The following is a 21,028-nucleotide window of genomic DNA, read 5'->3' as shown; positions in this document are numbered from 1 at the left end:
TAGTTTAATTTGAGTTAACATGTTTTAAAATGAACTGACATAAAAAGGTAGATCCATAATTTATCTTTTTTTAATGTATCAAGTTACTTGCACGCAGAGTGTTGTTTCTTTTGCATTGTGATGTTTAAGAAAAATATTATTTATGGCCAAAATACACACTTCCTTCTGTAGTGAAGATTCTGTTATAGAAGTGAATTCTGTTACAAGACAATACGCAGTGTTTTATCTTTCATATATGGGAAGGAGTGATTTACCAGGAAAACCATATTTTTTTGTTTTTGTCTTTCATCTGTTCATCATTCTTTATATACAAGAGGACTTTTTCATTTTAGTAATTTCAAGGTATTTTGGCCTCTATATTTTTTAGGAAAATTTGAGTGTTCTTGCTGAACTCCTTTCTCTCTCACATCAGGAATCCTGTTGTCTGACAGAGTGATTTGGATGGCATTCTTTGGAAATCATTGTAACTGATAGTGAGGGCAGGATTGATTTTGTCTGCTTTAGTAAAAGTAGTTTTTGAGTATTTGCATTGTTTAAAAGGGAGTGTGTTCCTTTTGCTAAGTATTACTGGGAAACATTCAGGTCTTGCCATTTCAAGGTCTTGCAGGTAAGCTTGAGTACAGCCACAGGGAAAAAAAGGCATTCCTTTGAGCTTCCGATTTCAATTATAGTGATCTATTGCCACAGGATTTGTTTCCTCTTTTTTCCCCAGTATTATAATTTAAAAAGTAGGTGTCAGGTTTGTACTCCTTTATTCAAATTTGTGCAAGTCTTCCCTTCTCCCAAATGAATATATGTCCAAGCTTGAAATGAAAAATACATGATAATGAAATAAATGACTGCCCCAAAGCTATCTCCTACCTGTGAAACAGAGTTATGAAATAATAATGGCAAGAGTGATAACTGTAGTTGCCAGTGTCCTAAAAAAGATGAGGCTGTTCTTAATGCGGAGAATCCTACCTTGGAGGCAAATTTGCCCCAAAGAGCAGTGCTTGAAGTCTCCCCATGGAGGCTGAGTTTATGCCACATCAAAGATCAGAATTCAGCCCTAAAGCTGGTGATTCATCAGTTTAATGGAAGATTTCTTGCTTCAGGATATTTCCTACTAATATCAAATGCATGAGTGATAACAATCGCCGTGACTGCGGTGTAATTGTTTATTGGTAAATAAAAGCAGCACCAAAAGCTGAACTTGTCACAGGACGTTTATAGCATTTGAGGCAGTGATTTTTAGCAAGCACTTTGTTGCCTGATTACAGATCCCAAGGTTGTATGAGTGCTCTGATGTGTTGTTTTGAAAAGTGTGGGTCTTGTGGGTTTATTTTGTATAACTTAAGTTGTACAAAACAAAACAAATTACTCAATCTGATGTTTTCATATGACTGATGGAAGGTGGAGGTAGGCTTTGAAAATTCCAAGTCAGATCGAGAATCCTGGAAAGGACCACTTACAATATTTTAATATTTAAAGGGAGTTCTCTGTGGGGATGTGGTGTGTAGTGTAGTGTAGGTGATGAAATGCAGGTCCTGTTCATGCCCTGCCCCTGACTGCAAATAGGAGCATTTCTGAGCCAGCAGCTGCGATCTGCAAAGGGCCAGATCACATTCCCTGGCCTTTCCACACAGCCATTCTCAACATGTTCTGTCCCTTTTGTGTTTTAGGAGAATAGGTGGGCAAAAAACAGATTGAAGAAGACTATCATATCATCATATCATATCATCAACAAAGTTGAAATCTTCCCAAGTTTTTAGTGTTGGTGTGTAAAACAGTGTGTCAGAAGTGTTCTTGAAGCTCTCTTTATGGTGTGTATTGAAAATAAATCCAGTGGGAAATCACATTGTCCAGATCTAAAAACTTTTGAACTCAAACTTCAGCTGACCTTTTACATTAATATTTTAATTTGCTGAACTTTTAATAACTCTTTCAAAATCTACAGATTGACAAGTGTCTTCTTTTGGTTGTACTTTTTTTTTTATTTATTTATTTTTAAATTTTTTGTTTGTTTGTTTGTTTGTTTGCTTTCTTCTGACATGCTTCTTTACTTGGGCAGATTATTTTTCTCAGACTTTCCCTTAGTTCCTGTGAATGGTATTCTTCTACATTATTTCACTGTTAGGATTTCACCATGCAAGCATTTTTAAAAGTCATATAAATAGTTTTACACAGTGTTCTGGCATTTTATTTAAATTATGATACAATATTTAGTCTGTAGGAAAAGGCTGTGATCTATGGGCCAGTGCATGGTTTAGTGTTACCTACAGCCTTTGTCTGCCTAGATACAGATGTCATTTAATTAGTGAAAAGCCGCATTAAATTTATGCAACCATGAATTAGTGCGTGATGTTTGTATAAGCCCCATTAGTGGGGGAAAAATAGTTTAGGAGGCCTTCTGGAGGTCATGTAGACCAACCTTCTTCTCAAAGCAGGTTTCTGCTGTTATTTATGTTGTTATTGACACAGAAGATGGTACAACTTAAGAAAAAGGAGCAAAAATAAATTAATATGCTGCAGGATGCACAAAATGTAGACCTTGCCAGTATGATTGAATATAAGAATGAACTGTGAAACAGGATCAGTTGATGGCTTAGCAAAGCATGGCAAAGACAACTGTATCAGATGAAAAAAATCAAATTAATTAAATGTTCACATTCAGTTGGTATTATAACTAATTCCCAGTGAAGCATTAAGATGATTTAACAGTTCTTGTTCTCCAGGGATATGATCTTTAATCAGATGTGGGGATAGTAAAAGGTAGACAGGGTAATTTATTCCAATAAGAGAAGCACAGTTTCTAGTTTGAAATTTAATTGGGTGATGTATGAAAAATATAAATTCTCTAGAGTGAATTTTGGTCTTGAAATTTAGATGACTAAGTATTTCACGGACTTTTGTCAACAATGGATATTTTTATTTTATTTTATTACATATGTCTGAGTACTCTCATGGGATGTTTCACTCCAGGAAATTTAAATTATTTTTTTGTTTGTTTGTTCAATAATTAACTGGGTTTCTCTGAACTCCTAGTAGCATTTCAATCAGTTAAAGGGAGATTTTTGTTTCTTCTAATATGAACCTGTATTCCCACTATTGTCTAATGATGTTCTCTTACCCAGTCAAGCCACTGTTACACTCAGTGCTGTGGGTGGTTCTGTGCCACCCCTGATAATTTATGGTCAGGCAGGAAGATCACTCCTAGTGAACACCTTGGACATAAACCCCTGAGTTTTCCCAGACCATCACCCCCCTGTAGAAAAGGACCAGGGTGGGATGTTCAGGTGGGATTACATGTCATGATTCCCAAACTCATGACCAGGATATATAACCCAGAAGGGATATGGAGATATTTGCCTGAACTTTCATGGATGGAGGGGATGGAATTAGGGACCACTGAGGCTAGTCAGTCATGCATGTGTCCATGGGAACAGATGAGATGGATCCAGGGGTCCTGATGTCATTATGAGGCAGCTCTCCATCATCCCTGGAATGCTGGGGGGATTGGAGAGGTTTTTTGCCGACCTTGGGGTGGGGAAGTCACATTTATCTTTAGAAAGAAAAATAAGTCTTAGATTTCTTATGTGCTTAAATATTTAAATACACATTTCATTTTACCTGTCATCATAGCTCAACAGAAAATAGGTCAGGACAGAAAAGGATTTTTGCATACTGATATAACTACCGAAGACTCTGTGTAGATTTGTAGTGAAGGTCACATATAATCTGTGATAATTTAAAAAAGAAATTTTCACTAATTCCTTTATTACTACCTTTTAATTTTAAGGGGTTTTTTAGCTTATTGAAAAATGATATGTTAAGGATGTTCCTTTTTGTCAGAAATAAGGAAAATTACAGAAATATATAATTACCTGAATGATGGTATTTAGGGCACCCTCATAGGTGTAATTTCAACTCTTTTAAACAGAAGTGGACTTCCAGAAACTTGGATTTCTATTTTGAAACTTTCCACCTGAAGAAATTGGGAAAACCCAAACATTTGCATTTGTTTCTCTAGAATATAATTCATTGAAATGCTACAATATTTCCACAGGATCATAGAATAGTTTTGACTGGAAGTAATTTTTGAAGTTCTTCTACTCCAAGCCCATGCAATAAGCAGGGACACCTTCAACTAGATCAGGTTGCTCAGAGCCCAAACCAACCTGATCTTAAATGTTTCCAGAGGTGGAGGTATCTACCACTTCTCTCTGTCCCAGTGTTTTACCACCCTCATCTCTCCATACTTATTCCTTATATTTAGTCTGAATCGACCCTCTTTTAGTTGTAAACCATTACCCTTTGTCATGTCTCAAGAGACCCCGCTAAAAAGTCCATCCCCAAATTTCCAGGTCTATGTATTTGATCAATTAATTACATCAAGGATTCATTTATTCATGAAACCAAAGTCATGATGCATTGAATTGTGTGAATAGGTTGAAATACAAATAAAAAGAAAACACTATTTGGTTTGAGATATATGATAGTTTTGTGCATATTTAAAAGTTCTCATCAGAAGCTGTGAACTATAAAGGTCAGATAAATGCATAACCTCCCCACATGGTTTTGCACCATCCATAAAATATCATATAGTCTTGTATACAGTAGACAGGGACAAGCTTGTGGGTAGCTGTTTAGAAATTATCATAGAGAAAAGAGAGCTGCATTATAAAAATTGCCTAAGAGGCAAACACTTTTAAATTATTTTGACTCTATGTTTGATACATACTGACATTACTCACTTGGCAGAACACTGGAAATAAAATTACTTCTGTAAGGAATTTATCTTTTTTTAAATATCGTTACTCAATCCAGAGTTCCATTAGTTTTATCATTGACTTACAGTAACTAATTGATGCATTAGAAGCATATGGATACATTAAAAGCACTGAAAGGTACTCTTATCTTTATTAAATATAATGGCCCTTGAGAATGACACACTGACAGATGCTAATATAAACTATTTCCTTTCTAAATTCCCTTCTAGTTCCCTTTCTGAAGCTACCAAGACTCTACTTATATTTGAAAAAATAAATATATTTTGCTATGTTTATATATGTGGATATGCCTAGGTGTATATTCTTACATTTAACACCTCCCTATTGTATAACAGAAAAATATTTTGGTTCTGAGCCAACTGGGTTTTTTTTTTTATTTGTAAAACTTTCAATTGCTTTGTCCCTAAGAGTAGAAAGTAGATTAAGCAGACACTTAAAATGATCATGTTGCAAAGTGAAGACCACAGTCCCCCACTGACACAGAGTGAAAACAAAATAAACTCTTCACAGTTCTGTCACAACCACCTGAATGCACTCGGCAGTCTTCCTGCAGCTGGAAAATCACAGCTAGTGAAAAGGACATAAAAAATGTTTTCAGAAGACAGTGCACTCATTACATTATCTAAAATGCAGTAAAAGGCTGTGGCTATTAGAAATGCATTCTAGCTGCTCTTCAAAATTAACTCCTAGTCCTTAGAAGAGCTGTCCCCAGCCTTTGCTTGCTGCAGGCATTTGTTGAGCTATGTGCTTCAAGCAACATCCCATTTTACTATCTCTGTTATGGTCTAACTTTTTAATGGGGCCACAAGCATTTTCAGAGGGGCTGTGTGTGTCGTTCTACTGGATTACTTTCCTCAGGGAGGAAAAAAAACAGGAAAAGAGCAAAACTAACGAAAACAGAAAAATAAAAAAGAGTACAGAACTGAGCATAGGAGAAATTCTGTGCTTATTCTGTATGTTGTAGTTTCATTTGTACAGAGTAGTTCTGAGAAGGAAATAACAGAAGTGAGCCTCAATTGATTAAGAATTTACAGTTAGAAATTTCAGCAGATATTCATAAATAAAAACTGGGCCGAAACCTAGAGATGAAAATATAAAGCTTTTGGAATTCTGCAAGGTAAGACAGGAAGGAATCACAGAGGAGGAATTTTGATGTCCTTAAAACCACAGCATTTATAATTATAATCTCTACTTTCATTCTCTAAAATGGTAGGGACAGTGTGGTTTTGTGTAGAACACAGTGCCTGAATAGGAAGGCAATGGAAAATACTGGCAACCGATTCCTGTCTGTTTTGCATAAATATGAAATCAGGCAGGTGTCGTTGTTTCTGGCTGGATATCAGCTCAGGAATTGAATGAAATCTACTTTTATTCTTTCATCGTGATGTTAAACCTGTTATGATGCTTTGAGCAACATTGTTCCTGAGAAGAATCTGATTTTGGAAAACAATTGGAGATTGCTTCAATTGGTGGTTGGTTTTTTTGGTTTTTTTTTTGTTTTGTTTTTGTTTTTGGTGTGTTTTTTTTTTTTTTTTTGTTTGTTTTTGTTTGGTTTTTTGTTTGTTTGGAGTTTTTTTGTGTGTGTGTTTTGTTTTGTTTTTGTTTTTTTTTTTTTTTTTTTTTTTTTTTTTTTTTTTTTTGTGTGTGTGTGTGTTTCATAAATGTTTTTTTTTAAAAAAGTAGCATTAGCTTTCTGGTTGTGAGTTTCCAACATCTGCAAAAAGCAAAAATGAATTTTATACTAATGGAAAAACCTCATTTCCACAGAAACCAGTATTTTTCAACTAAACAAAAAATTATTAGTAGAGATAGAAAATCCACTCATCTTCTTAGAGCTGTGATGATGGAAAGTAACTAAATGCTGTGGAAAGGAATCAGGGTAAGTTTGGCTGCAGTGAAAGGGGCAGCTAGACTATGTCACAATTTCTTGAAATTATTTTTATCAATTTTGTTTTAATGGATATGGATGTTTTCTTTTCTAGACACATCTTTCAGTAATACTTCTTGGCATAAGGGTTCCAGTTAACTCATGTAAATACATTAATTTATGTTCAGAAAGCCCTCTAGAGAGAAGTTGCATTATTTCTGTTGTGCATTGGGCTTATAAATAAGATGCAGAAGGCACCCTCCAGTTTATTGGAGATGATGCCAAAAGTCATTTAGAAATAATCACAAAGAATAGCTGCAAAAAAGCCCTCATTTCTTGAGTGTTAGCTGCTATATCAATTTCCTTTTATCCTGATGGTGAATAGTAGGCATATGAAAAAAACCCAACCTTATTTATTTAACAAAAAAAAAAAAAAAAAAAAAAAAAAAAAAAAAAAAAAGCACCTTATAGCACAAATGTGAACTGAAAAGAGAAATGAATTTTATCTACCTCTCAAGAGAGGAAGAAATCGGTCTGGAAATTCATTGCAGCAAAATGAGTGAGTTATTTTGCTGACTGTCAGTGGTAGGTAACAATGTAATGCAATAAGTGAAGGCCAGGTTTGAATAGATGGAAAATTAAGCTTCTGCTAGTATCTCCTGTGGGATTTTTCTGTGCCAGTATTGATTGCATTTCAGCTCCTGACTTGAGAGAGAAATTGGTTGGAGTTGGATTTTAATTATATTCACACTCTGGATCGCTTTCTGTCAAAATATGTGTTTTGCTACTTTTCTGAAAACAAAGTTTAACTGCGCATAAAACTGTACCAACACCACAATCTGTCAGGCTTTTCATAGAAATGCCAGAGTAAAATAATTAATAACATTGAGATTTCCCTTTTTAATAATTCCTTTTCCTCTTGAAATTCCAAAATTTGCAAATAGATTTATTCTGTGTAGAAGGATCCACTACTGTATAAATTTGAATGTGTAAGGCCTGATACAGCTTTTGTTGGTCTTGCTGGTCAGGAGGGAATGGCCTAAGTGAGTTCAGCACTAATTTGCCGCTAATGGTTCTGATATTTACCTGTTGCATACAGAACCAGTTCAGATACCGTTAGATTTTTAGAAAAAAATTGTTCCTGTGTGAAGGTAACTTTGAAAATTTTAAAGGATTTTGTAATTTGTTGTCTTTGGGTATTAGGCACATTGGTATGTTGTTTCAGTATCACAAAATACTCCCATGAGGGTCAACAAGAGCAGTGTGAAAGCATCTGCATTTCTTTATGTAGTTTTAGATCCACTGCCCTGCAATAATGAAGTTGGGAAGAGTTTTTAGATTAAGAGTTTTTAGATTTAGAGTTAGATTTAGAGTTTTTGGTTGATTGTCATGGAATATCAGAAGGAATAACAGCAGACTCAGTCACAGTCTTTTTCAGGGAGACCTGTGTGTCTTTGGTGTGCTGTTAGAAATATGAGAAGTAATTTTTTGGGAGGGGGAAATTTTAAGGTGTTCAAGTCTGAATTAATTAAATGTTTTCAATTTCAACAAAGTTTAATCAGATTTTGGCAATAGACATGAAGCTTCTTTCATAGCATATGAGTGAATGGAAAGACTGAAAGATTGTATTTATTAATTGGAATGAAGTTGAAATATCAAAAAGAAGAATCATGATCAGTTTACATTGTGATGCTTGAGGAATTTCAAGCAAAAATCTAAATAAATTTTATTACAAAAACTTCTGTGGAAGACCTGCTAGGATAGACTGCATGGAACATTATGTGCTTTTTAGAATTTTTTTTGTAAGGCCAGAAGTTGAACTTTGATGAACTTTGACTAGTCAGTCCCTTCCAACTTGGGATATTCTTAGATTTTATGTTCAGGTCCTTCTCTTTTTACCATATCCATTCCCTCTCAAATATTTATTGTGGAAATTTAGTTGAAAGAAATCTTTTGACATTCACTCATTCTGGTATTTTAGTGTAGTTATGTGGCCTGATGATCCTCAAGTCTTTTCTGAAGTGCACTGTGAAAGCCTTGAGGATTTGGAGTTGTTGGAGTCATACTAACTTTTAGAAATAAGAGTGTTGGAATGTTCTTTTTAATCAAATTATGTTGCAACAGAAGAGAGATTTTGCCACATGAATGATTGATTGTTAGGATTGTATTTGCATAATTAGCCAAAGTCATTACTTTGAGCAATGTGAAGCTAAAAGATAACTTGTGAAAAGAACTCCAGAATTTGTGTAATGTTTTGCATTCCAGTTTTGGGGCATGAAAAAATGTGTGGGATAATACAGAAGCAAAAAAAAAAAAAAAAAAAAAAAAAAAAAAAAAAAAAAAAAAACAACCCCAAGCAAATAAAACAAAAGCTTTTGAAAAATTGAACCAAATTACATTGTCTGAATCTGTCGTAATGCTGTGTCATTTCAAATCATGCTGTGCATAAACTGTTCCTGATCCTGGCTTTAGTCTGCGCCCTTCAAACTAAGTTATAGTGGTTGTGAGCCTTGTGTGGCGGCCAGTTGCCCACAGCCCACAGAGTTGTCTGTCACATTCTCCTGTATCACCACCTTCCTCCAGCAGTGGAGAGGTGAGAAAATAAGACCATAAAAGCCTCATGGATTGAGATAATGACAATTTGATAAAGAAAAATCCAAACATTGAAGCAATGTAAATAAAGAAGATTTATTCTTCCCACAGCAGACAATGTCCAAACACTTCCTGGGAAGTAGGATTTTAGGACAACAGAAGTTGCTCCACAAATACTTCACCTTAATGATGAATGTCCCCTCTCACCTCATTTCTCTGAGCTTGTAATACTGAGTAGAATATAATTAGAAAGTAATATCTCTTTGATCATTTTGAGTCAGCTGTGCTGGCTATGTCCCCTCCCAAACTCTTGCTCATGCTCAGAATGGGGTTCAATTCTAAGCAACAAATTAAACTTCTCAGCATAAGATGTAGCAGCTGTGCTACATAAAAGTAGTCAAAAAGAGTACCCACCTTCTTTTCTTCCAGAAATGTAGTAGAATTGTGAGATTCATCTCACCTAATTCTAGACAGCTGTGTTACTGACTTCTACATCTAGGTGATTTGCACTAGAGCTACTTCTACAATCAATCAAATGTAGGAGGCACTTCTAAAGTGTGATTCATGTCATGGGAAAATAGGTGTCTAATTAGGATAAGATGAATTGCACTCTAAACACTCCTATTTCTCTTCATTCGCTATGAAGGCAGCCTGCAGTGATGAGCACAACACTGCTGGGTTGTTGAAATTGGTCGCTGTCACTGGTTAGATGAGTACTGCCCTTTGTATTCCCAAAGGAAAACAGTTCTTTAAAACCCACCCAGGACTGCTGCTTACTTCAGGCAGCATTTGAATCTATACTTAGAATGGCATTGTTCTGTAACCTTGAGAGGAATCAGATGAGAAAACATAGGCAGTTTCTTTACATGACATTGTGGATCAGCTAGAATTTATCTGTCTATACTTTGATAGAGGATAATAAACAGAATGGCCTCAGCACACGCATGCCTGACTGACCATCAGGTGCTTCATTGTCAGCACTATTTATCAAGCATAGCACATTTTCAAAAGCTGATGATTCTATAGTATGAAAAATATCCTTGTAATTGCCTCCAATAGCTGGTCTGAGTAATCATTCAGTATCACAGTTGCTGTATTATTGCTTTAAGTGGCAGTCACCTCATGGCATGGGGCCTCCTGTTCCAGCTGCAGCTGAGACACGTGAAGGCACTCCCACCTCCTCTTTGGCCTTCACTACCTCCTTGGTTCCACACTTTATGCAGGTTTGGAAATTAAGTTAGAAAACTACTCTGCTTTTCAAAATGTTTAAGAAAGACTACAAATTGACTGAGTGAATTGGAAGGAATCAAGAAATGTGCATCAGGGTGCAGACAGGTGAGAGAGGAGGGGAACCCAAGGCAGACAGGTGGTGGTGAGCACCTGAGTGTTTGGGGACCTTTCCCCTTGGACAGACGGAGCCAGTACATGGGATTTCACCGAGATGTGCTTAAAATAAATCAATGAGCAAAACCTAATTCAATCAGAAATTCGAAGGCTTAATTTCCTTGCCTTGTTGGGATGGACCCCACAGTTTCTGAAAAATCTGTTTATGCAATGTATATGGGTGTTATCATTTTGAGATTCTTGATTGGCAATATAATCTGCAGAAGGAAAAAAAAGAGTAATATTTAAGATTTAGTGCAAATTATTACACGTAATAAAAGGTAATGAATTTTCCTTGTGTTATGGGTGTAAAAATTCCATTCAGTTATGAAATTTAATTGTGTAAGGCATTAGGCTCTTATTTTTCATTTGCAGGTCTTCGTTTCACTGAATTGCATTGGATAAATCAAAATTGAAAGCAAACTATACACAAATATTCCTTGACCTGGAGAAACTAATTGTGTTTTTACACAAATGCAAAATGTCAGCAATGAAAGAAAAGCTATGTTTATTTTGGTTTTTTTTACATAAAAAGAGAAAATGCGAGGCATTGTTTTTAGCACGCATTTTAATATTTTGCCTTTTACATTTTTTTCTTTAAAAAGCCTGAAAAGAATGAAACTGAATCTGGCAGCCAGAGAATCAGACCAGTATTTGAAGATGATCCTGTTTTCCGACGACAAACATCTTACCAGCATGCAGCAGTCCACATACCAACAGATATTTATGAAGGCTGTAAGTATATGTGAAGAAAGTAATTTTATGTTTTAACACTAAGCTCATTATTTATGTCCCATTCTTAAAACAGTGTTTTTCTCCATTTTTAGTACAGGTTTGCTATTATTGCCACTTTTAATTCTTTCAATGCTACTTCAGAGATGTGACATATTAGGGATATGATTCATTTTATGAATTGGAAGGTGCCACAGCTGAAGAGGTCCATTAGGATTGGATTTGCGCTTCACAGATATAACTGGAGGTGAAACAAAACTCTTGCATATTATGATTTTCTGATCCATTCTTTCTCCATGGTGTTCATATTTAATACAAACAATTCTTGACAGCTCTTCTTTACACACTGTTTGGCCTCAGGCAGAGATGAGTTCTGAAAACATTAAGTATCTCATAAGCTGGTACAGTTTAGGGAAATAAAATGCTGTGTGAGCTGGTAGCACATCCAGTGCATTTCTAGAATTGCAGTAACAGTCTGACATAAAATTTACATAAAGCCTTTCTAACTATGCAAAAAGTAATCTATATATGCATATACTGATGAGGATTCTTTAATTGTATTTCAAAATTAAGTATTTATCTTTCAAGATGGAAATAAGTCCCTGTGCTTATCAGCAAGCAAAAATATTTATACAATAAAAAGACATTTTAGCATTCAAAGGGACTGAATATTTTTTTAAAAGGTGGAAAGAAAAATTAAATAGGATTTGTATTTTTAAGTTTTGATTTTTTTTTTAATTTAAGGTCCTATTTTCAAGTATACAGTCTTTTTCTTAAAGTCTCATCAAGAGGAAAGAGACCCTTGTGTGACCTGAGCTTTTTAAAATTCATAGTCACAGTTGTGTGTAGCTTCCATAAATGGCACAGGGATGAAAGTGGAAATGTCACTATGATGGGGGAAAGATTCATAGTAGCTCGTATTCTTATATGGTGAGCTTGACTGACAGACCTAAAGGATTATTCTGGGATTCTGGCTTTCATAAGTGCTAAAGTGCACCTTAATTGCAGGATTACAGAGAAGTGAAGAAGTGACAGGCCATTTCCTTCCTTTTTTTTTTATTTTTTTATTTTTTTATTTATTTTTTTTAAGAGAATTGATACTTCACTGTTAAAACGTTGAAAAAATGTCTCTCCAATTATTATATTATATTGGATATTTGTAAATGTCGTGTGAACTTTGGTATAAGATTGTCATCATTATAGTACATAAAAAGTTTTCTTGTTGTGTTGAATTTAACATTTAAAATGGAATTCCTGAGGACATGTATTCCTTAAAAATATATACTATGTAATGTTACTGTACAGCCCATAAACCAGAAAAGGAATATGATTTCCACAGGAAAGGTACAAGTTTAGTATCTAATAAAATGATAATAACATAAAGAAATGTACATTTCTGGACAGAGGTAATTGCATGTGCAACATATATGGTTCGTAATTCTTTGGGTCTGGTTTTCATATTAAATACCAGAGAAGTGGAAGCCTAGAAAAATACTGGGAAGTCTGTAATTCTGTGTCAGAAAAATCATGTTGTTGTGTGTTTGGGTAACTTTTCATTACAGATGGAATTTTCAGAGATAACAGCTTGAGAATACCTAAAAGTGAGAGATTTCATATCAATAAACACAAAATGTTCACCAGGTTCTATTTTATAGTTACAAAGTTCATGTGTCATCTGAAGCACAAGTGAGCAATTGTGAGGTAGTCATTCGCCAACAGATTTCCAAAAGTAGAGTTTACTGTTGTTCTTTTCACATTATGATCTACAAACAATTTTTATAACTCCAGAAAGATTGATAATGTGTCTTGAACACAGTTGTCATTTTTCTGCCTGTTCACAGGAGCTCACCTGCCATTTCTTGGTAGAGGTTTCAGTGTCCACTCTAGCAGGGAGCAGCTGTATTTTTGAAAATAGTATCTGCAATTCCTTGTCTAAATCCCAATCTGCTTGGAAGCATTTGCAGCACAGGTATTACAACAAATCCTTCTGAGAAACAGTGGATGAGACACAGTTCACAAGTTTTACGGCTTGGAAGCCAATTTTTTTGACTGAATTATGCCTTGGCAGGCAGATTTCATTTTTTCTCCTTTAGTGTATGTGCTTTGCAAGATGCCAAGAGAAACAAAGAATTGCTCTTTGCATCTCACAGAACAGTTTTCAATGACTAGATATTAGACTTGCCTATTCCTCCTTGAGATTGGTTTTCACTTTTCTTGCCTTTTACAGCAGCAGGTTGTTGTGTCTAGGGGAGAGGAACAATTACTCTTAGAGCCACATGTGATCTGGATTTTCATTTGGGCCTGTCAATCACACTTTGTCATGTTAATTATTTTCTGTATGAAACTGGGAATTTGACTCTTAACCATAGAATCATAGAACCATTAGGGTTTGAAGAGACCTTTAAGAGAATAAATATGCTGTCCATTAAAATGTTTTCTATTTATGTTTCATTTCTATTGTAGTTATTACTTGTGATTATTTATGATTTTTTAAATTGAATCAAATAATTAATTTCTGTCTACTTTGATTTTTGAAAGTGGGTGCACAACCTACTGAAACTTAAAATCAAGTGTGGTCTATAAAATAATATTCTTTGTCTTCCTACATATATAGTGATTTGCTTTGTTGAAATACAGTGATGAGCTTCTTGTGAAGTAGTTCCTTGTATTTCACCATAAGAATATATGATACATCATTACAAAATATCAATTTACTACATCAAAGCTACTACTTTGTGAGTTATTTGATTGTAGAAAGAAATATTAGGAAAGTTGTTCCTTTTTTTTTCCTTTCCTGGATCCTGTGCCAAAACCTTTGCAGAGACAGGAAAAAGTCTAAGGAGTTAATTTACTTGCCTGTTTCTGAGGATTGAAGAGAGGTGGCAATCCCAATAAAATAGAACCAAATCAGGCTTTTAATGCAGTTTTTTTCAAGAGGCTCGTTTAGGTTTTGAACTAAAATCAATCTGCAGCTGAAAACAGAACAGACCCTCAGGTCCTCTTTCTACCACATGCACTGGGAATTAGTCATGCATCTCCTATTAGTAGCTGAAGTCTTGTTTCAAAATCCTCATTAAAACTGTACCCTGCTTATCCCTAAGCAGAATATAGGAACTGCAGGCCAGGAGTAAGAGGAAATTCCTGGCACAAGGAAAGTTAGGTTAATCTTTCCAGTGGATACCACCATGTGCCCTCGCTGTCTGAGATCTACTCTCCCCATCTGCTGCAGTGATTCCTCTATGTGTGTGTCTATCCTGGTGCTATGGTTTGAGATGAGGTGTCAGGCAAAGCACACCAATCAGGTTTGCTTTTTTTCTGTGTGCTTATTCCTACTTTACTCCCTTTAAATCAGAAATACTGTTTCCACATGTCAGTACTCGATTAGCATGGAAGAGCTGATTGAAGTGTCAGGTTGAAAGTAATATGTCATGAAAATGACAACATAACTGAATATATTTGGACAGCAACCAGAAAGAAAAAAGGGCTTCCCTGCTCCGAAGCCATCAAACCAGGCATAAATATTGAGTTACAAGTAATTGATGGTTCATATACCATAGTAATAGTAAAATATAAATAATGTTGCTTCATACACTCCTTTCATGGCAGTCAGTTTTTTTCTGCTCTCAAAAGTCTTGTGTTTATTATATATTATTTGATATCAAGTTTGACAGTGGATATAATTTTTGCCTTTCTGGTGGTGCATCACATATGTAGATAATCAGTTATTGATAAAGTATATTGACATTCTAGTACTCCAGTATATACCTCAAGGACAATAAAAACTTTCAGAAATAATTAAAAAAATTCGAGTTAGATGCTACAGTGATTTTTACCTTGACCAGAATATTATTTCCTTGATGAATTTTTAAAGTGTTGTACAGTTTCTGCTTATCTTGTGTATCTCAGGCTAAGAGCTTGAAAAGAAAAAAATACCCTTTGGGAACAGCAGTCTACGGGAAGGTGTTCCAGCACATGGATGGACAGCGATATTGGAACTAGATGATCTCTAAAGTCCTTTTCAACTCAATCCGTTCTACTGTTCTTTGAATAAAAACCTTAGAAATACTGGGAAATGAAACCATGAGAGTGACAATATTCAATTAAAAAAAAAACAAAACAAAACAACCAATTCAAATAAACTAGAAAAAAGTATATTATCATTTATTCATTGAAAATCCTATGTGTGGATAATAAATAAGATTTATTAATGAATTCAGATATTTATAAAGTGTTACATAAATATATTGGGATGCTACATCTGCATTCCTTAAATATCTAAAGACAATAATTTGTGTGGAGTTTTTTTCCATTTAGTTTAAATAACAGTTACAGACAGGCAAGACACTTTTATTACTTTAATTCGTTCAGCATATTTTAAGATTAGTGCTTGTGATGTATTTTTTTGTGATTATTGACAAATTGAAGCTATTCAGAACTATTTTTCTCCTGCTTTATTGTAAGGGATGAATGAATAGTGCAGGCTTACTACATCAGACATTGAAAAACAATGGCTTCAACACTCTGGTTTTGTGTGTGTTCATACCTTTAAATTTGGAAATAGATATTATGTATTTCTTGTACAGATGGCATGTGATATTATTTCTGAGTATTTTATTTTTTGTGTTTTCTCTACTATTTTAATCAGTGAGTTATTTGTGATAACATGTAATGAGTGAAGTAGACCTTTAAATGAATTTCAGTGTCAGCCTGTTTTAAATACCAAAGACTATGGCTTGGGGTTACTATAAAGCAAATGTTAGTTGCAGCTAAGTCCCTAAGTACTGCCTGGTTGGTTCAATATTAAACCCAGAAGGAAAATACCAACGCAGAAGCTTAAGTAAAGAACTCTAGGGTCAGTATTGCTTTTTATGCTCTGACAATTGCAATTCTTTTTCCCCCCCGAGTAGATTGCTAAAGTTCCCTGAATTAAATTCTTATTTGAATAATCAGCAAAAAGTAATAGCTTTTCTAACTTGATGAAAAAGCTTGTTTCTGTCACAATCCAGAAGGCCAAACAACTTGAAGTATCCTCCATCACTACGAGGTATTTAAATTTTGGCACTGGCATTAGTACCGTTAGTTTAATTGGATGGATGGTCTGGCATAATCACTTGATGTCAAGTTGACCATGGCTTCTGTCTAAAGTGATCAAAATTTAAGATAATAAGGTAGAATAAGGAAAGACTTTTTTGTAGCCAAGGGTAATTTTTTCCTCTTTGAAACACTAAATTGATTAGGTACATGCTGTTTTGAAAATACAGATGTGGTAAGGAATTCTCAGTGTAGATTTAAAGCACTCTGCCTAATAGTGAGGCATCACAAAAATGATACAATAGCATACTCTCCAGCTGAATATTTGAGAATCCATTTTGGCCTGGAAAGTTTATCCAAGATTAACTAATTGTTAAATGTGACGTAAGGTTTTTAGTGGAAAAAAAAAAAAAAAAAAAACAACAAAAAAACAGTGGCAAATCTGAAATAAAACACACTTCTGTTATAATTCCAGATATTCTTCTAGACTTGATTGTCTTAAGATGTCTGAATAGAATTTTCAGATGGTTCTGCGAAATAAAACCAGAATTTTTTTTCCAGTAGAAAATTTGGAACCTAAATACCTTAGGCTTTCATACAGTTGCCTAAACATAAATTTGTACTGAAAGTGGGTACTCTGAAATATTCTACCTCTGAACTGAAAAATCTTTATTTGAAATGAATCAAGGGATAGCTATTACAATCAATGTGATTGATTTTATTTATTTGTATGTTTTAGTGTGAGAACTTACTGAAAGAGAGCATAGTGAGATTCTTGATACGTAACATGCAGAACCTTTCCTGGAATATTAATTATTTTTTAAAAAATCTTTTAAAAAATAAGTTTATATTTAGAAACATTTGAAGGAAGCTATATAAAAGAATAAATTATTCCTAAAATAATTGGACTAGTGTACTAGGCTTTGTTATTTGTCTTGAGTTGGAAAAAATAGATACTTAGTTTTACATTTCTCTCTGTTGTTTTGTGTTGAAGAGCTTTCTCAGCTTCAGTTTAAGTACTTTCGCAGCTTAGAGCTGTATTTTAAATATTTTACGTCTATTCTAATAATTTAACCTTGGGAAATTAAATACTGTATTCAAGCAAACAGTCACAACTCATGAGCAATTCACGATGGGAATTTTCTCTTTATCTTGGTGAAGTTTTTCTCCTATACAGAAATTTGTTACAGGGATGAAAAGACGTTCTAGGGTTTACTTCATGGTCCTTTGGAAAGAATTTTTTTTCATATTGTTGCAGTGTTCTTCTCTTACCAGGTGCTATTTTTACTTCCAAGTAGTTGTTTGGGTTTTTTTCCTATAGATCTAATTTTGGCAGAAATAATATTTTCATTTCCACTGCCAACTTTCTTTTTATGAGTAAGCATATTAACAAAGCATATCTGCACCCATACACACATCTTCGTTTTCTCAGTTTCAGTTATAATCATGCTTCCAGATAATCCCAAAATTCCTAGTTACCATCTGTACTTCATAACAGAAATGCACTGAATTTCTGTTATGAAATCTCTTCTCTGAATCTCTTCATCTTGTGGGTTTCTATTTGTCAGATAAAGAAATTTACCTTCTAATTGATATCTTTAAAAAAATATTATTTTCAATCTACTTCACCTTTATTGAGTAAATATTTAAAGATCTATTTAATTACAAAACAACCCCTATATTGGTAAAATATAACTGTGTCAGGGTTTTGTACTGACACACATTTCCCCATGAAAACCATATTCCACAAAAACAAATCATATTTTAGTATGTTAACCCTTATTTCTTTTTAAATTGAATAAACTGTATTGAGAATTTTTTTTCTATTTAAGTCAAGGAAATGGTTAATCTATTTCCTTTTTCCTGTTGTTTTTCATGGTCTTTTTTTAAAAAAGGCCAACTTAAAAAAATATTGAGTTTGGCTTTTCAATAGAACAGTACAGGCCTTAGGCATAGCCCCTACCCCGTGGCTGTGGGCTTTTTTCACAGTGACCCCTCTGGGCACCATCAGCTGCCAAGATTTCTATATCCTGTCTTTCCTGTTCTATCACCAGAAATTCATCTGCATGGACCACTGACACGATACAGTCTTCTTAAATACTCAAAGGATATGGTCTCCTCCATGTTTAGAATTTTTAAAATCACACTGGGGTGTGAAAAGCTACACCAGAAGCCAAAGTTGTGTTACCTTGTAAAGTTGGTCTTTGTGGCCTGGCTTTGAAAAATTAGAATACCATACAATGAAGGGATTTTCCTTCCTGTTGATTTTGAAAAGTTTTTGTTTTTTTTTTTTAATCCTGTTGATTTTGAAAACTGTACTCTGGAGTGTAAACGAAAGGATGCCAAGACACCTTTGTGTGTTGGAGCCCTGGAGGCTGAAATTTCAGCCTTTCTGAGCTGAGGGATGCTGACCCTCAGGCAAGTACCACATTTGACTTGAAGCCTTGGAACAAGCTTTCGAGATTGAGTGATAGCACTGGGGTTGTGGGTGTGTAGTTTGGATAGTATTGTGTGATCTCACAGGGTGAAAAACTTGGATTTAGAGTTTTAGTATATAGTAATGTGTGTGAGCCAAGATGGAGGATTTAGGGTGTTGTCTAAGTCCTTCTTCTTCACCTTTTTCTTCATGAGTTTGGGTGGTTTTCTGTAATTGGGTGAAAAAGTCTGCATTGCAGGCCTTGAGTGGTCATTATTGGGTCAAAAGTATAAAAAACATAGGTGTCACCTTGTTATTGAGTAATTATCACTTAAATAGCCTTGGAAAGAGCTAGAAGCCCTCCATTTTACCAGATTTCTCTAACTTCCTAGTTAGAGGTCACACCTCGTGAGACTGTGCATAGATAAGAAACAATAAACATCCAAGTCCACATTTCCCTTGTCTTTCCTCCTGACCTCAGCAGAGATAAAGAAACCAGAACAATAATATTTGTGTTCCTATTTACTTTCTTTTTCCAGACTGTATAACATCAATTTGCATGGTTTGTAAAAAAAGCAAAAGGGTGAAAAATCCTTTTCTCATAATGGAATGGTGATTATCATTAGCATTCAGTGTAGCTGCCTCTCTCTGCAGATTCCTTGACCAATGATGTGCTGTTCATCCAGAGTTATCGTGGACTTCATAGCAGGTCCTGAGATTCCAGTGTCTGTTAGGCTGCTTGACTGAGTAATAAATGTTCAAGCTGTACATACTGCCAAGACCAATTTTGGAGATGATTGCTGCTGCTCCTCAGATCCATTTCTTTTGCTGTATTTTCTCTCTTACGCACAACTTGGAATAGCAGTTTAGTATTGAACCATTTTGTACCAAGAGGGAAAAGTTGGCTCTGCAGTAAGATTGGCAATGTTCTTATGGTAAAAATAGCTAATGGTGGCCTTTCTATTTTTGCAATACAGACTGCTAAGAAGAACATTTAATATCAGTATATCTTCATTTTTCAACCTACTAAAAATATAAGACAATTTTAACATCTACTAGTAAATATTTAGGTGTGTTTCGGTTTGTTAAACAAATAGATATGATTAATTAAGTTGACTACTAGGAAAAAAAGTGCTTAATTACTTGAAGTAATTTATATCTAGCAAGAAAATACCAAATTTTGTGAAAATGGTTAAAAATGTTTTATCTTAAGGACCTTAAAACCTACTTTAAATGGAACTGCAAGAGCTTTGGAATATTCCTTGGTTGCCCTGAGAGCCTGTCATTTTTTTTTTCTCTTTGCATCAAACAAGTTTGCCTTATTTTGTTCTCAGTTGTTCTTTTTAGTTCAGTATGTTGAGATCTAAATGAGGAAAGAGGAAGGTGAGGAGAAAGGAAGGGAAAATATGGCCTACTCCCTTTTCCTTCTTTTTCTGGTGTGACACAAGCTGCCAGCTCTGCTCTGAGCTGTGCAGGTGGCACCCTCTGTGACCCTGTATAAAGCTGTAGAAGAGCAAAGTGCAGGCAACTCTGTGCAGGCAAACTCTGCCTCCGCCTCTGTGCCCCTGTGGCATCTGATGGTGTTGTCTGGGCTGAAAGTGGGTGAGCCAAGCAATTTAAGGACTTGTGAAAGTTCTTAAAGATGAGGACTTAAAGGTGATTTAAAGTCGGGAATATAATATAAACAGCAGAAAATAACTAACATATATTGTCAAGAACAATTGCCTGATGCATACAGAAGAATGCTCTATGACACAAAAATAATGAATTCAAATAAGAAGAGTTTGTTTATTCTTTACTCAACCCACACACATTATGAGGGACTGAAATAAAATATCTGTCGACTGTCAATTTTTTCTCTTGGGCAGTGTGAAATATTTTGTATGGACCCATCCCTCTACTCATTAAATTTTTAAAACTGTCTTGTTGTTTTGTGTTGGTTTTAATATCTAAGAGGTTTAATATGCTTATTATCAACAGAGTTATGAAAGATTTCCCCCTAGAAAGAAATCTAGTTTTCAGCTTCGCAATATTGCAAAATAAATTTGGTTTTGCAAAACTAATTTTTTAATAATTGGCCCTTATATTTCAGAATGTCTTGTATTTCCAGCCTGTAATACCACAGCTGTGAACTTTGCTGAGTTTATGGCAGCTTAGCTCAAACTTACAATTTTTTTTAAACCTCTACTGGATAAAAATGATATCCCTGTGTTATTGCACTTTACAAGACTTACATGA

General features: G+C 34.8%; 1 protein-coding gene across 3 annotated transcripts in view; it reads left to right on the top strand.

Annotated features, from left to right (window-relative positions):
* Positions 1–21,028, top strand: part of CACNA2D1 (calcium voltage-gated channel auxiliary subunit alpha2delta 1) — a 362,095-nt gene that overhangs the window by 198,817 nt on the left and 142,250 nt on the right. For all 3 annotated transcript variants that reach the window (XM_083859087.1, XM_083859086.1, XM_083859085.1), the window contains exon 6: positions 11,217–11,346. In XM_083859087.1, the coding sequence (XP_083715213.1) occupies positions 11,217–11,346 (130 nt within the window). The remainder of the gene's footprint in view (positions 1–11,216; positions 11,347–21,028) is intronic.

Source organism: Zosterops lateralis (assembly GCF_965231275.1).
Source record: "Zosterops lateralis genome assembly, chromosome: 4".
Lineage (NCBI taxonomy): Eukaryota > Metazoa > Chordata > Aves > Passeriformes > Zosteropidae > Zosterops > Zosterops lateralis.
Note: the sequence above shows the minus strand (reverse complement) of the source record. Positions and strands in the feature narration are given on the sequence as shown.